The 16,626-nt window shown below is 50.1% G+C and overlaps 1 protein-coding gene and 3 non-coding genes across 5 annotated transcripts; all 4 read left to right on the top strand.

Annotated features, from left to right (window-relative positions):
- Nucleotides 1–284: 284 nt before the first annotated feature.
- On the top strand, nt 285–9,739 carry NCL (nucleolin). 2 transcript variants are annotated; one of them, XM_037524223.2, is made up of 14 exons: nt 285–460; nt 1,453–1,569; nt 2,722–3,202; nt 3,500–3,688; nt 3,789–3,875; nt 4,073–4,214; nt 4,723–4,847; nt 5,687–5,810; nt 6,250–6,407; nt 6,734–6,857; nt 7,046–7,179; nt 8,410–8,536; nt 8,866–9,092; nt 9,232–9,739. In XM_037524223.2, the coding sequence occupies exons 1-14, from the start codon at nt 443–445 to the stop codon at nt 9,306–9,308; spliced, it is 2,130 nt and encodes a 709-aa protein (XP_037380120.1). In that variant the 5' UTR covers nt 285–442; the 3' UTR covers nt 9,309–9,739. The 2 variants fall into 2 exon arrangements, with proteins under 2 accessions (XP_037380120.1, XP_054556137.1); XM_054700162.1 differs by lacking the exon at nt 285–460 and adding an exon at nt 1,022–1,066.
- On the top strand, nt 3,912–3,984 carry LOC119256436 (small nucleolar RNA SNORD82). Its single transcript, XR_005127769.1, has one exon. It is a non-coding gene; the product is annotated as a small nucleolar RNA SNORD82 (small nucleolar RNA).
- LOC119256437 (small nucleolar RNA SNORD20) lies at nt 7,295–7,374 on the top strand. Its single transcript, XR_005127770.1, has one exon. It is a non-coding gene; the product is annotated as a small nucleolar RNA SNORD20 (small nucleolar RNA).
- Nucleotides 8,585–8,719, top strand: LOC119256424 (small nucleolar RNA SNORA75). Its single transcript, XR_005127759.1, has one exon. It is a non-coding gene; the product is annotated as a small nucleolar RNA SNORA75 (small nucleolar RNA).
- Nucleotides 9,740–16,626: the final 6,887 nt, after the last annotated feature.

Here is a 16,626-nt window from a genome sequence, read left to right as displayed (position 1 = left end):
GCGCAAGCGCCGTGAGCGCGAGCCGCAGGGGGGCGCTCTGGCGCTCGCGCGCCCACCGCCCAATCGGCGCCTTCCTCGCACAAAGCGAGACCCGCCCCCAGGACGCCGCCGCCGAATCCCCTCCCCCTCCCCAGTCCTCGACCCGCCCACTCCCGCCTAGGCCCCGCCCCGCGCCGTTCTCGGGCAGAGGCTCGCGATTGGTTCACGGGGTGGACGCGAACCATGATTGGCCCAGGGGGGTCACGAGGGCGCCGTCGTCGCCTTTCCAGGGGCGATTACTGGGCAGGCTCAGTCTTTCGACTCAGTCTCGAGCCCTAGCTGGCAGCCAGCGTACGCGCTCCGGGATCTCGAGCCAGCGGCCGCCATCGCCGTCGCTTGGCTTCCTCTTGGGCTCATCTGCGCCACTCGCCCGCCGCACACTCCGCCCGTCTAGGCCGCCATCATGGTGAAGCTCGCAAAGGTGAGGGGCCCTGCGGCGCGGGCGCGGGGCCGAGGCCTGCTTCCCGAGGAGCGCGCGCGCGGCGCCGCGAGGAGGAGGGCCTGCGCGCCGTCCCGGGCGCGTTCGAGGGCGCCATGCTGTGGGAAGTCTCGCGCGACCAGCGCGGAGCTCTCGCGGCTCTTGGCGGCGGGGCGGCGCGGGGCAGCGCCTCGGGCAGGTGCCGCGGCGCGCGGGGCGCCGCGGCGGGCCGAGGCGGCCGGGCGGGCCGAGCGCGGGCGGGGGGCGCGGGGCCGGCGCCCGCGGCCGGCGCGAGGGGGCCCCGCCTCCCGACGCACGTGCCCCGGCCCGCCACGTGGGCCGCGCCGAGCGGGCCGGCCGCCGGGGAGGGCGCGGGCCCCGCGGGCGGCGGCGGCGGGGTCGCTCCCGCGGCGGCGGGCGCGGACACGTGGTGGGCTCCGGAAGGGGCGGCCTGGCCGCGTGCTCCGCGCCCGGCGGCGCGCACATGGTGCCCGGGAGGTGCCCCCACGTGGCCCGCCAGGCCCGGGGGCGGGGTTTCCCGGGGAAAGTGCTGCGGGCCTGAGACGTGATCTCCTGAGACAGTGGCTCTAAAGCTGCCCTCCCCGTGGGGTAAGTGCTCGAATTCACCCGAGACGAGGGCCGGGGGCTCCTATTAAAAATGTTCGTTGTAGACCGTGCGTGTTGAGTTGTGCTGTGCTGGGTTCTGGAAGGACAGATTCTTCAGCACGGCGAGCTTAACGGAGACGACAGAAAACGGGAGATAATTTTCTTGAAGTTGACTTTAACCCCGGGGTTAACTGGCACCTGGTTTTTACTGTTGGGGGTAAGGATGTTAAAGCGCACGGGTGCGGACCCGCAGTCAGGAGACCCATAGCGGGAGTTGTCCGGTAACGTTATGGAAAATGCGTTTTAAGAGAGAGGACTGCAGTGGACAGACAGCAAGCCCTGAGCAGTCTGAAGTGTTGGAGATGTAATGTGCTAATTATGTCTTTTAGGCTGGTAAAAATCAAGGTGACCCCAAGAAAATGGCGCCTCCCCCAAAGGAGGTGGAAGAAGATAGTGAAGATGAGGAAATGTCAGAAGATGAAGATGATGACAGCAGTGGAGAAGAGGTAATTATTACAACCTACTGTGTCAAGTAAGATGGAGCATTAAAACAGATGCAGTGGGATATGGGATGTCTGAAAACTGGGAAAACTTAGGTGAAGTTCATTTTCTATATAATCTTTGGGAATGGTAGAGCTATACAAGTTCTTTGACATGTGAGGGTATCATAGGGTAAGTATTTGACTTTGAGGGGGTCTGGAGTCTCCTTTCTGTATGTCCTCTGCCAGTCTTGATGGTGATAACATTGCTTAAAATCATTTTTCCATTTTCAACATGTTAGTGTCCTCCCACACTAGGTAGCAGCCGCCACGGTTTGTGTCACTGAGCATAGTTGAGTCTGAGGTCAGCCTTAACCAGGTAACTTCATAGCCTCAGAGCAGGGCTCATTCCATCACAGGGGTTTTATAACCTTGTCACTTAACTGGATTGAGGGTTGCCACTTTTAACATTGATCCTGTTTAATAGTCTGTTTTTAGACAGCTAATTACTATATTTGTGCTCAGATTTTTGTTGAGAATTTAAGATTTTTCTCCAATAGTACTTGACAAAACTAATACTATACAAAAATTGAACCAGGATGTGAATGATTTAAGTGTAAATATGTGATAGTTTTTATCCATCTGAGCGTCACCACTTGGATTTGTGCTAATATTAATATTGCTGGGATTGACCAGCCTATTTGATACTTTTTTCTCTGATCTAAGAATGAGGTTTCAGTCAGCTTTTTACACAGTTGTGGAAAATGTAAAGTTTAAAGCTTTACACATACAAGGTTTTTAATTCTAGATCTTATAAGAGTGACATGTAAACTTGGTGCTGATACCATTTTCAGGTGATAAAGATGGGTGTCTCTTGGGTGGGGTGGAGATACTACTGCTTCAGAGCTAAACCAGCTATAAGGAATAGGGTAGAGGAATTCAGGGCTCTGGGTCAGATAACTTAGGCATTAAACAGCATTCTTATGCTTGGGAATTCTACTTGATTATTTGAAGATGAGGATAGTAGCTTCCTGGCAATATAGAAGGACATGTGACATGATGTCATGGTGCTACCTTGTACTAAGTACACCTGATGGTCAGCCACAGGCAGTGTTAAAATTCATGGGACAAGACTTTTGGGTTTGGAAGCAGGCTTAATGTATTTCATCTGTTTTCAAGGTGGTTATCCCTCAGAAAAAGGGCAAGAAGGCCACCCCAACTCCAGCAAAGAAGGTGATGGTTTCCCCAGTAAAAAAGGGTGTGGTTGCCACACCAGCTAAGAAAGCAGCTGTTACCCCTGGCAAAAAGGCAATGGCCACACCAGCCAAGAAGACGGTTACACCAGCCAAAGCAGTGGCAACACCCGGCAAGAAGGGAACCACACCAGGCAAGGCACTGGTGGCCACCTCTGGCAAGAAGGGGGCAGTTACCCCAGCCAAGGGAGCGAAGAATGGCAAGAATGCCAAGAAGGAAGATAGTGAGGAGGAGGAAGAGGATGATAGTGAGGAGGATGATGAAGACGATGAGGATGAAGATGAGGACGAATTTGAGCCGACTGTGGTCAAAGCAGCAGCTGCTGCAGCCTCGGACGATGAGGAGGAGGACGACGACGATGACGATGAGGAGGACGATGATGACGAGGATGATGACGAGGAGGAGGGTGAGGCACTTCTGGGGGTCCTGGGCTCCATCTTGTAAGCCAAGAGGGGTGAGCTTGTGAGAGCATTCTGCGTACTCGTTGCACGACAGCATGGGGGAGGTAGAGATCCTTGGAAGGGGGTTTCTGTACATTCTAGGAGTATTTCTCACATTGTTGGGTTCTGCTTCCAAGTAATCTCTTAGTGTGGCCATCACCGCTGTGCAGTGACGTTGATGGGTTTTCATTCCTTTCGATGTCCCTAAGGTAAAGTTGGCTTTGGAGAATTCTCTTGGGGTTTGACTAGGTGTCTTCTTTCAGATTCTGAAGAAGAAGCTATGGAGACTGCCCCAGTCAAAGGAAAGAAAGCTCCCGCAAAAGTTGTTCCTGTGAAGGCTAAGGCCGTGGCTGAGGAGGAGGACGAGGACGACGATGAGGACGAGGATGAGGATGAAGATGACGAGGAGGAGGATGATGACGAAGAGGAGGAGGAAGAGGAGGAGGAAGAAGGTAATCGCGTTCATTTCTCAGAAACCATTTCCTGGAGTTGTGTTTTAAGGGGCGCTTGACTGTGGCTACTTGTGGGTGACTTGAGTTGCTTGACATTTAGAACCTGTCAAAGAAGTACCTGGAAAACGGAAGAAGGAAATGGCCAAACAGAAAGCAGCTCCTGAAGCCAAGAAGCAAAAGGTGGAAGGTAACTTGGGGAGCAGAGGTGGGGGTGACACCAGATGGCACAAGTGATGGACAAACCAAAGGGACTTAATGCTGAACGCACCCTGATGTTACCTAGGTGGCTGATGTGCTGCTGTGTATAGACGTTTTTTGCCAAAAGTTGTTTGTGCCATATCAGACTAATTTGAGTTTTTTTTTTTTTTTTTTTTCCAAATATAGCCACAGAACCAACTACATCTTTCAATCTCTTTGTTGGAAACCTCAACTTCAGCAAATCTGCTCCTGAATTAAAAACCGGTCTCAGTGACCTTTTTGCTAAAAATGATCTTGCTGTTGTGGATGTCAGGATTGGCGTGTCTAGGTAGGTATGGGGGAGTTAGTGAAAATTACCTGTGCACGTCATTTCTGGATCATCTAATGACATTCCCTCTCATTTCTAAACCATAGCTCACTATCCTTAAATGTGAACGTGAAAAAGTTATCAAACTGAAAAATCCCCAAATTATAATTTCAGTCTTTTACTTATTATGTTTCAAAATCTTAATGTCGGAGAGTTGACACTTACTTTAGAAATTAATAAGACTATAATAGTGAATGCTTTTAGCCAGATGGGGTCCTCCTGTCTTGAAAGAGCATTTTTATTTTTGGTCAGTTGGTTAACAAGCCGTGTAGGTGATCGAGAAGACAGGTGAACTTGGCATAAGGTTTTGGTACTTAGACCTTGCTGTGCAGCTGCTTACAGCACCCTCACTAGTAAACTGTAGGTGCTTTTTTAGTCCCCGTTTACCACATTAATGTTGCGAGATGCCCAGAACACATGTGCCTCGGGTTTTTTCACCTGTAATGTCTTTTGCCTTATTACCTTAAAGGAAGTTTGGTTATGTGGATTTTGAATCTGCTGAAGACCTGGAAAAGGCATTGGAACTCACTGGTTTAAAAGTCTTTGGCAATGAAATCAAACTAGAAAAACCAAAGGGAAAAGACAGTAAGAAAGGTACGTAAGGCTTTCGCTAGTGACGTTATTGAAGACTTGTCAATACATGTGTGGCTGGTCGATTGTACTTTAGGAACCTAGTCTGTCAGGGCAAGTAGTTTGATCACCTTTTCCCCTTGTTTTCTGCATAATGTTTTAACAGTTACGTATGTTGTTAAGAGTCTTAAGACTTTAAGGTTGTTTATGAATGTGGTACTATTTGGTGTTAAATTATCAGTGTGCTTAAACATAGAGGGGTCTTGCTTGAACTAGTTTATAGTTTAGATCCCTTTTTTTTTTTTTTTTTTTAAGATTTATTTATTTATACAAGCACTGGGTATACAGTCAGGAGCACAGAAGGGTGAGAGAATTCACCAGAGCCAGAGAGGGGGGAGCAGAACAGGTAGAAGGACCAAAGTACACTGCTGAGGGGAGCAGTGGGCGCGACAGGAGAGGTCTGCACGCCATGTGGGACCCTCGCCGCTGATCAAACCAGCACTGCAGAGGCTGCGGCAGCTTCGCAGCCCAGCGTGCAACCGCTGCGCCATTGGGGAGGCCCATAGATCCCTAATCTTTTTATATTCATAACCTTTTCTCTCCGTGCTTTAAATGTTTCAAAATGTGTGCAATTATTTTAAATTGAAAAATACGAGTACTCTGCTCAGAGTTCTGTGAGTATCCAGCACCTAGTTTGGTGTCAGTCGTGACAGTGACTTGTGTTGTGTCACTGTATCTCCGTACTAACTGGATGCTGTGTGCATTGGAGAGTCTGAAGATGTTTCTTGAATGGAACTCTTAATATTTTGCTCTTCAGGCAGGGGTCTTTTAAACTGTACAGTTCACCTTTGTTTCTTTCCTAGATCGAGACGCAAGAACACTTTTGGCTAAAAATCTGCCTTACAAAGTTACTCAGGATGAATTAAAAGAAGTATTTGAAGATGCTATGGAGATCAGATTAGTCAGCAAGGATGGGAAAAGTAAAGGGTATGTTAGTGTCACTAAAATGTGCTTCTCTGCTTTGTAATAGAAAGATTGATCCAGTTTCCTAGCTGTGTGGATTTGGGCATATGCTTCGATTTCCCATTTGTACAGTGGGGATAGCATACTTCTAGTTCATTGAGTTAAAATTTACACAGATGAGCTCATATATAAAGCATTGCAAAATGCTTACTTTCTAGTAGATGCTTTGTTAGTCACATCTGCTAGAACAAGGTGTTTTACCCCATGAGTAAATTTTCTAGGAGTGTTTAGCAAACAGTACGAGGTAAGTTTTAATTGAAAATTCAGTACGTTTCAATTAGTGTAAAGCAAAGCACATTTTTGTATCTATCAGATTATCATGTTTTGAAAATGAAATATTTGTGTTGAATACTTAATATGGTCTTAAAAGTCTTCTGAGTTCTAAAGTTTTTTCCTCTTGCAGGATTGCTTATATTGAATTTAAGACAGAAGCTGACGCAGAGAAAACCTTGGAAGAAAAGCAGGGAACAGAGATAGATGGACGATCCATTTCTCTTTACTATACGGGAGAGAAAGGTCAAAATCAAGACCATAGAGGTGGAAAGAATAGCACTTGGAGTGGTAAGAATCAAGGAACACCTGTAGTTCTCCAGGATTGGTGGAAGAGGGATTTCTTTGCATTAGATTGTTGACTGTAGATGTTACTACTGTTTGTAGTAGTGTAATTCAGGGCTTTCGATGAAAGCATTTGCATTAGAACGTAAAAACGGGTTTAGCTGTTTTGATGAGGAGGTTTTATGCTTTAAATGACTTAGACTTTTTAATTTTTAAAACTTCTAGGACGACATAGGCTAGTAGTCACCTTAAACATTGAACAGTGGCATGGGAGAAAGTAGAGCGTGGCAGTCAGTTTCCATCTTAACATCTTGGCATCTCTTTCTTTGTAGGTGAATCAAAAACACTGGTTTTAAGCAACCTTTCCTACAGTGCAACAGAAGAAACTCTTCAGGAAGTATTTGAGAAGGCAACTTTTATCAAAGTGCCCCAGAATCAAAATGGCAAATCTAAAGGGTAATTAGTGTCTTTCTTACTGTTTGGGGGCTATATGTGTCTTGCCTGTATTTTTAAAAAGGTTCAGGCTACACACATCAATGTCTAGCTGCACACATCAGTGCAAAGAGAAGAGCTGGAATATCTGTTGGCGTCAGGCAGTAGAGTTCTGTGCTTGGTAACTTTACATGTTAACTTTTCATCCTCAGGTATGCATTTATAGAATTTGCTTCATTTGAAGATGCTAAGGAAGCTTTAAATTCCTGTAATAAAAGGGAAATTGAGGGCCGAGCCATCAGACTGGAGTTGCAAGGGCCCAGAGGATCGCCCAATGCAAGAAGCCGTAAGTTACTTGAATTAACAGGGTATTGTTTGGGGGTTAGCTGTCCTCCATGCTGCTCTTGAACTTCTTCAGGGCTATAGAGATAACTTAATGTTGCTGCTGAGTGACCAATAACTGGATATGATGATTGATTATCTGAGAAACAATTGATGAAATCTTAAGAAAATTCCTCTAGATAGTCAAGTTCTGATCCAGCTGTGTCAACTCTGAGCAATAGTTTGCCCGTGTTGTACCACCATGTGTGGTGGGGGTAGCTGCCTGGTTGAGTCTCAGGTATTTAAGTTGCTTCCAGGTACAGCTCTGAGAAGTGCTCTTGGCAGTCAGTTAACTGAGTTGCTTTCAGTAGTGGGATACTTCAGCCTGTGCAAATTTAGCATGGGTCTTTTTTTTTTTTTTTTTAAGATTTTTAAAAAATTTATGCATACAAGAACTGTGGTGCAGGCCAAAGGTGTTGTGGGGAGGTGAGAGGATTCACCAGAGACAGAGTGGGGAGCAGAACAGGCAGATATACTGAAATACACTGCTGGGGGGGGCAGTGGGGAGACAGGAGAGGTCTGCTGCACCATGTGGGTCAAGCTCCCTGGCTGGGGATTGAACTTGTGCTGCAGTGGCTGCAGATAGCTTGATAGTGCTGAGATTCCCTGTGCCACCAGGGAGGCTCAAGATTGTTCATTTAAAACCTTTTTTAAAGCATTTAAAGATAAATTTCCAGGGCCTCCCCTGGTGGCGCAGCGGTTGAGCGCTGGGCTGTCAAGCTGCCCACCACTTCAGCACAGTTCAATCCCTGTCCACTGGCTAGGGTCCCACATGGCGCGCAGACCTCTCCTGCTGCTCCCCTCAGCAGTGTATTTCGTCACTGCCTGTTCTGCTCCCACTTCTGGCTCTGGTGAATTCTCTCACCCTCCCACGCTTCTGGCTGTACCCAGTGCTTGTATAAATAAATAAATAAGTCTTTTTTAAAAATAAATAAAGATAAATTTCCATTAAACACTGCATTAACCATATCCCAAACGTATTTCACTATGATTCGAATTATGTTATTTCTTTTGTTTTCTAGTTTGGCCAGTTCAGAAGTGTTTTTCAGAAGTATTCAATATCCAAATATTTAGGGATTTTCTTAGATATCTTATTTTTGTTTTCTAATATATTTATTATGTCAAAGACTATACTGCTATAGTGTAGGCCCCATTATGAATGCTTTACATACAGTGTGATTTCTGTCTATTCCAGAGCCATCCAAAACCTTGTTCGTCAAAGGGCTGTCTGAGGAGACCACAGAGGAGACACTGAAGGAATCATTTGATGGCTCTGTCCGGGCGCGGATAGTCACTGACCGCGAGACCGGGTCCTCCAAAGGGTAAGATGTAGGGGTGGACAGCACCCCAAGTGCGCCCTTCCTCCTGACATCTTCTCGTGAGCTCCTTTCTGTCCATCAGTGACAGTTTATGGATTCGCAAGAGAAGAAGAGCCAATTCACAGCACTAGCACTGTTATGCCTCTGTCTTCACAGAGGTAGACTCTGCTGTCCTGTGGGACAGGCATTACAGCTACCAGTAAGGCCGGTCTGTCTCTTCTACGGGGACTGTCTTTTGGTCTTTTCTCAGCTAAGTGGGGCTGCACAGGCCAACATAGGAGGCTGATGCTTGTTTTCTGTCTGTAAATGGGTCATCTCCTTTGGTCTTTCAGGTTTGGTTTTGTAGATTTCAACAGTGAGGAAGATGCCAAAGCTGCCAAGGAGGCCATGGAAGATGGTGAAATTGATGGAAACAAAGTCACTTTGGACTGGGCCAAACCTAAAGGCGAAGGCGGCTTTGGGGGTCGAGGTGGAGGCAGAGGTGGCTTTGGAGGCAGAGGTGGAGGCAGAGGAGGCCGAGGCGGTGGATTTGGTGGCCGAGGTCGGGGAGGCTTTGGAGGTAAGGCGAGAATGGGGGGCTGCCTGGGTGTCCACACTGGACCCCACCCGGCACAGACACTGCAGCACCTGTGCAGGGGAGGGGGGGCTCGGGGCAGCTTTGCGACGGTCACTCACCTGTGCTGTCTCGCCTTCTGCAGGCCGGGGAGGCTTCCGAGGAGGTAGAGGCGGAGGTGGAGACCACAAGCCACAAGGAAAGAAGACGAAGTTCGAATAGTTTCTTCTGTCCCTCTCTGTCCCCCTTCCGTTTGAAAGAAAGGACTCTGGGGTTTTCACTCTGTTACCTGATCAATGACAGAGCCTTCTGAGGACATTCCAAGACAGTGTGCGGTCCCGTGGTCTACTTGGAAATCCGTAGAGATAACATTTCAAGGGAGATACCCTGTTGGTTTTGACTGGATGTTCATATAAACTTTTTAAAGAGATGAGCGATAGCGCTAACCCTTATCTGTAAGTTTTGAATTTATATTGTTCCTTCCCATGTACAAAACCATTTTTTTCCTACAAATAGGTGTTTTTTGTTTTGTGGTTTTTTTTTGCGTTGGGGGGTGTAAAGGAAAGCAGAATGTTTTATGATTTTTGCTTCAGCAACTTTGGGACAAATTAAAAGTCCTAAACTCTGGTGCCAGACTGGTACTTCCTAGAGTGTTTCTCCTGGGATGTGGTTGAAGGTGGGGATGTGGCAAAGCAGCAATGGCTCTCCAGTCCTCCCCTTCTCGCCCCCTCCCCCCCCCCCATGAAGGCTGTGGTGACCCACTTCTTGCCTGGGTGCTGTGACACTAGGCTTGTTGGAAGTGGCCCATGTGCGGCAGGCGGAGGGGCTCACTGCTCGGGTCTCAAAGACCAGCAGCTGGAGGACGTAGGTCTGGTTTGGCCACGACTCGGAATACACGCTGGATGAGTAGACCAAGGGAACTTGGGGACGGAGGCTGGGCTGAAAACTTCCATTCTAGCAGGTGAACTCTTGGGTATTTCTTTTGAGTCCATGCTTCTAGTGACACCAACAAAAGGTCTAATTTTTCAGGAGGACACTGTTAAGAGAGCAAAACTCAACCCAAAATACCTTGATCTAGACCTCTCATGACCTATAGCCCTTATCAGAAAAGGTGGGGGTGTTGGAGTGTGTAATCATGAAATAAAATAGGAAGGTGGCAACCATGGAGGGTAGAGATGGTGGATAGTTTTCCCCACTAGTTTCACAGATGGGTAAGTCAGCAAGACTAGGACTTGGCACTTAACAAGCGCTAAGTGGGCCGCATGTCCTGAAGGTTGGGTGCTGCTGAGAAAAACCCAGACAGGCAGATGGAGAAAGAGTTCAGATCATTTGGTGCCAGTGGAGGGCATCTGGCCCAAGTGGGTAGTCAGGATTGGGCGCAGTACCTCAGTGCCAGGTCAGTCTCCTGAGGTGAACTCGAAACCTGGGAGGGTTGGTTTCTCAGGGACCCATCTCAGAACCTTCGGCCAAGTGGGTACCTTCCCTGGCCAACCTCTGCTAGACTTTGGGGGAGGCCCTCTGAGTGCCAGCAGACCTGGAACGCAGCAAGGCACTGGCCCTCTACTAACAATATGGGGGTGCTGCTAACCTTGCGCAGCCCATGCCTCAAGCTTGTGTGGACCCCCTTGCTGGGGGGAGTTGGGAGGCTCAGGCCTATTGGCTCATAGCCTGGGTCCACTCTTGTGAGAGATACAAGTGCTCCCAAACTGCCGCCAGGTGCTCTGAGGTACGTGCGCTGCTGGTCTGCCCACAGTCTGGATATTTCCCTCCACCCCGGTGAACCTGTGGGGGAAAGGCAAGGCCAGAAGCGGAGGGGTCTGTGCTCCTGTCCCTGCTGGAGGCGCTAACTGCAGCCCTGCTAATGCCAGCCTCACTGGATAAACGCGGGGTCAGGGCGGAGCTGGGGCTTGCCTTTTGGGACCAGAGTCTTGCACACGCCTCAACTGGGTGCCTTCCTGGTGCCAGTGGCTGGTTTGGGTTGAGGGAGGTTTTTGCAGCCATTTTAGGAAAGTTGATTTCCCTTCAGCAAATGGTTGTCACCACTTTTGTCCTTTTTCCAGCAGGTGGCAGCACACCCACGGGATGTGGCGCTTGGGATGGGTGGCATCCAGGGAGACCTAGATTGGTTTTAAGCAAAGTCACCCTCAGATTAAGTGACAAGTCCTGGGAGCCCACTAGACGCGTGTGTTGCTGTGGGGCCCCCAGGGAAGAGGATTCTAACCGGGTCTACCTAAAATGGAGTGCTTATCCTGTGCCCCCTTGGGCATCGCCCCATTCTGGAATCTCAGTCTGTTCCCCGCACCGCCCCCCACCACGGACATAATGTCCCCTCACACACCCCTGGCCCCTGCCTCCTCCCACTCCTTTTGAACCTTGCTTTGTGGCTTTTGTCCCCTCACTCCTGTGGGCCTAATGGCAAGTCCCCTGGCTAGTTCCTCAGGTTACTTCCCTGCAGCATCGACACCACCTCCTCCCTGCTGAGAGTCCTGCGGAGGCCTGGGCAGACACTGCAGACGCAGCTCTGCCACCAGGGTGAGTGGGGCAGAAGGAGAACAACCCTGGGGTTAGCCCGTCAGCAGACAACTTCCATTGTAGATGTGGGCTGTGGGCCAGGGGGCCCAGAAGTGGCTCAAAGTCCTGGGCGTGTGCAGGGCCTTGGTGCTGCGGTCTAGGAGTGTACCTGATGGTACCCCTTGGGGAAACTACCCCCAACCTCAGGGTGCGCACAGTGGTGGTGGTAGGGGGTGTGTAGGTCAGGAGTTCTTGTGCTCTTTATTTTTTATTTTTTTTGTTAAATTATTTTTTAAAGGTTTCTTTAGGCATAAAAGAGCTGGGGTACAGGCCAGAGGTGTGGGGGGATGAGAGGATTCACCAGAGACAGAGTGGGGAGCAGAACAGGGAGGCTGACTGAAATACACTGCTGAGGGGAGCAGCGGGCGGCAGGAGAGGTTTGTGCATCATATGGGACCCTCGCCAGCGGCCGGGGATTGAACTGGTGTTGCAAGAGGCTGCGAGCAGCTTCGCAGCCCAGCACTCAACCACTGTGCCACCGGGGAGGCCCAGACTCATCTATTAAAATTTTTTTTTTCAGGATCATTTTTGAAAAAGAAGGGAAATGAATTACATTAAAGTTACTAAAATATTTGAGCACTTTTATGATAGAATTATATTTGTGTTCCATTAATTAGGTACAAATTACATTTAAAATACAGTTAAGTTAGGAAACTTGGTTCTGGTATTGATGAGGTGGCTTATTGCTTATCCTCCTGTTGATAGCAACTATAAACTGGACAAAGTATTAAAAGTCAATTTTCGGGCCTCCCTGGTGGCGCGAGGGGTTAAGCATTGCACTGTGAAGCAATCTGCAGCCTCTGCAGCACAAAGTCGATCCCGGGCCAGCCAGGGAGCAACCCGCATGGCGCAGCAGACCTCTCCTGCCTTGCCCAAGGCCCCACCCCACCCCCGCCGACCCCCACCGCTGGCCTGTATCCCAGCTCTTGTATGTATAAATAAATATTTAAAAAAGAAAAGGGTGGGGCCTCCCCTGGTGGCGCAGCGGTTGAGCGCTGGGTTGCGAAGCTGTCCGCAGCCTCTGCAGCACCGGTTCAATCCCCGGCTGCCGGGCGCTGCTCTCCTGCCGCCCGCTGCTCTCCTCAGCAGTGTGTTTCATCACTGCCTGCTCTGCTCCCCGCTCTGGCTCTGGTGAATTCTCTCACCCTCCCGCGCTTCTGACTGTACCCAGTGCTTGTGTAAATAAATCTTAAAAAAAAAAAGAAAAAAGAAAAGGGAGCGAGACATCCTTGAAAGAAGGCAAGGACTGGGTGAAGGGACAGTTCAACCAGGTCCCCAGGCCACCCGCTGACTGCTCAGGCTTCCAGAGCCAGCAGACTCAGGGTTTGAAGGCACTGAGGAGTCAGATTGGAGTTTGTGTTAGAACTTCCATGAAAGGAGGGTGATGTAGGAGAAAGCCATTTGCATACAAATTAAAATTCTTAACTGATCCCTAACTTGTGTGCTCAGCACAAGATCTCCTGAGCCCAGGGGAGAGCAGCGGGAAGGTTAAAGACGCCTGCAGCTGCCAGGTGCTGCAGAGGCAGAAGTGCAGTCCAGTTACAGGAGTTGATAAACACTTGAAGCTTTTCTGTGACAGAAGGACCAAATTTTATATTAGAGATTTATTTTATTTATGCATACAAAAATGGGTGCAGCCAGAGGCGGGGGATGGTGGTGAGAGAACTCACCAGAGACGGTGGGGAGCAGAGGGGGTGGATCCACTGAAATACGCTGCTGAGGGGAGCCGCGGGGAGACAGCAGAGGTCTGCTGCGCCCTGTGGGTAACTCCCTGGCCGGGGATCGAACTCCTGCTACAACGACAGCGCACAGCTTCAAAGTGCTGAGACGTAACCCCTGCGCCACCCCCTTCACTGCGGGGGAGGCCCCTCCGCTGTGGTTTTCAACCGCCTCCTGCCTGAACACACTCGCCGCTTGCCCTTTTGTGAAGCTAGCCGTTGGGCCCAGGTCTGTCGGATTTGGGGTGCTCCTGGCGATCTGTTCCTGGACGCAGGTCTGGGGGTATGTTGTCTGAGAGCGCCAGGCTGTCACCCCGGCCCGGGGCACCGCCATGACTGAACGTGGCCTCCCTCGCCTCAGCTTCAGGCCTGTTCCTGTCACCACCGGAGCCGCGGGACGGGCCTCCCTCCGCGGGGCCGCGCCGGCCGCACACAAAGAAAAAAACGAGCTTGTCTTTGTTTTTCTTTTCTTTTTTTTTAAAAGATTTATTTATTTATTTATTTATACATGCACTGGGTACAGTCAGAAGCGCGGGAGGGTGAGAGAATTCACCAGAGCCAGAACGGGGAGCAGAGCAGGCAGAAGGACCGAAGGACACTGCTGAGGGGAGCAGCGGGCGGCAGGAGAGGTCTGCGCGCCATGTGGGACCCTCCTCCGGTGGCCGGGGAGCAGCCGGGGATCGAACCGGCGCTGCAGAGGCCGCGGGCAGCTTCGCAACCCAGCGCTCCACCGCTGCGCCACCGGGGAGGCCCTGTTTTTCTTTTACATTCACCTCTAACGGCTTGAACGTGGCGGCGCGGCCTCCTGCCTTCAAGCTCCCAGTGAAATCAGTCAGTCCCGCGAGGATTTTATGTCTCTGCGGCTGATGGCGCCCGGGGGTCACTCGGGCCTCACTCGGGCCTCACCTCCGCGCTGGGCCAGAACCACGGCGGGCAGCGGCGGTTTCTTCACTGGAAACCACCCCGGGGCGGGTTCCCGTTTCACCACCGGGGCCGCTGCTGCGCGGGTCGCGGACGCCGCCCCGGCATCCCAGACGCTCCCCGCGCAAACCGAAGGCTGCTGCCTCCGGAGGGCCTCTCACTCCGCAAGGCCCTTCTGCCGCGAGGGGTGGAATTGTTATAGAGCAACCCCGATATTAAACGGGTTCCTGGCTGTGGGTCCTCACCCGCGCGCTTTAAAGGGACTTATGAATACTCTACTACAGACACACGCAAAAGGGTTAATAAAAGGTTTATTTACAAGAGAAAAAGAAATAAGGAAAATGTACAACTCAGGGAGAAAATAGGGAAATAAAGTCTTTAATGCGTCCTACCCGATCCGCCGACCTGGAAACCCAAAGGCACTCTCAGAGCTGGCCGGACGCTGCGAGCTGGCCGAGGGCCCCAAAATGGAGAGCGCCCCAAAGCCCACATGTCTGCCTTTTGTATCCACCTGGCTGCTTCACCCCACCCTCAGGTCCCAGCCACCTTCCCTTGGGTGGGGATGGGATTTGGAGTTCCCAGTGTCTTTGGCTTTGGCCTGGGGTGGGGGTGGAGTCCACAAAGCCTGTATGGAATTAGCTTTGGGACAGCCTTTTTCCCCTAACAATTCCCCCCTTTCACTTTTTGCCACCATTTCCATGGTGATGAAGATCGAATATATGGAGGTTGGGATGCAGTCTCAGATGAACATTTTGTCAGGTTCCAGTGTGAAAGAAAACCAGTCTCTCCAGGTATTTGTCCATTGTGGAAAGCAAAAGTCCTCCACTCCAGGAAAAATAGTTCATCAGTTTAAGCCAAAAAAAAATCTGGAGGCGTTAGCCAAAACAAGACAGCACCCTGAAAAAAAGACTGTCTCCTAAGATTACACCATGAGATCTGTGCCACCATAGATATGGTGGAATAAAAATTAAAAGGGGGGATTGTAACAGGGTGGTCCCCAGGAAAGGGGGAGGTTCCAGCTTCCCTGCCCCACCCAAGGAAGGGTGGAGCGGAGCAGGAAGAGGAGAAGCAGGAGAAGAGACTAAGGAAGGAAGCAGGATGGAGCCAGGAGACCTGGAGGAGGCACATGGAGCCTAGAGACACGTGAAGAAACTGCGCTTGTCTTTTGGTCGTGGACTGGGTGACACAGATGTGGGTGAGACCCGTGGGGAGGTGACCATGGCAGCTTTTATCTTGATGTTGATTTTGCTCTTTTCCTTCCGGGCTTGTCCAGTTGTTTGTGACCCTTTTCTGTGGGTCCCCACTGGAAGATGCTTTAGACTCGTGGCAGGCTTTGGGGCCTTGCTCTGGGCCAATCCCATTTGGATGGACTTTTACCCACGAGGGGACGGGTGACTTTGGGTGCTTGATTTAGAAACTAGATTCTTTGCCTTACCTGTATTGTTTCCTAGTTTTATTAAAGTTCCTTTTCATTAAAGTCTCCTATGTTTTGTGTTGATGCGGCGGATGGCAGAACCCATTTAGAATAGGCAGGTTTGCGGGGTTTGGGCTGACCCTTTTCCCTGTCCTATAACACTCTCACCCCCCACACCTTTGGCCTGCACCCCAGTTCTTGTATGCATAAATAAATATTGCATCGGGCAACACCACACTGACAAAGACACAGGAGTCGTGGAGCAGGCCACATAATGCAGGATGCTGCTGAAGCCTTTTTATTGAGTCACAGCATCGGTTATAAGGGGAAGGAGCAAAAGGAAAGGGGAAAGAGATTAAGGGGAAGGAGATTAAAGATAGGGGAAGGATGTAGAAGATCAGGGATTGTGAGTCTGCCCTCCAGGCACTTCTCATCTGCTTGATGACTCGGTATTGTTAGTGAGACCAAGCCCTAATTCCCCCCACCCTGGTTTTAATCTTATCAACAAGGCCTTCCACTGATCAGCTTCTGGGGTCCCTTGTCATACATGCCCTCAGCCCTCCAGGCGTTCCTGGTCATACCTCGTGATGCACACCCTTCCAGGGTGATCCAGCTTTGTGCTTTTGTTTGATTTGGAAGGGCACCTTGCAGGATTGGGCTCCTGTACCTAAATGACCAGGCCATTTTGACCTTGCTTAGGATTTAGAACAAAATGGTGGCCAAACAGGCTGCTTAAGAGTAGCAGACCCACAAATAAATCATTAAAAAAGAAAGAGGCAGTTTTGTTTGCCCTGTTTCTCTGACTGCATATTTCAGAGAACTGGTCAGGTTGAGTTCTGGTTTCTTGAACAAAAATATGTCAAGGTGGTGTCACAGGTCAGGTTGCCAGGCCCCAGACTTGGAGATGGACGGAGCT

The sequence above is a fragment of the Talpa occidentalis genome, unplaced genomic scaffold (assembly GCF_014898055.3).
Source record: "Talpa occidentalis isolate TD23 unplaced genomic scaffold, MPIMG_talOcc4v2.1 talOcc4.3, whole genome shotgun sequence".
Classification (NCBI taxonomy): Eukaryota; Metazoa; Chordata; class Mammalia; order Eulipotyphla; family Talpidae; genus Talpa; species Talpa occidentalis.
Note: the sequence above shows the minus strand (reverse complement) of the source record. Positions and strands in the feature narration are given on the sequence as shown.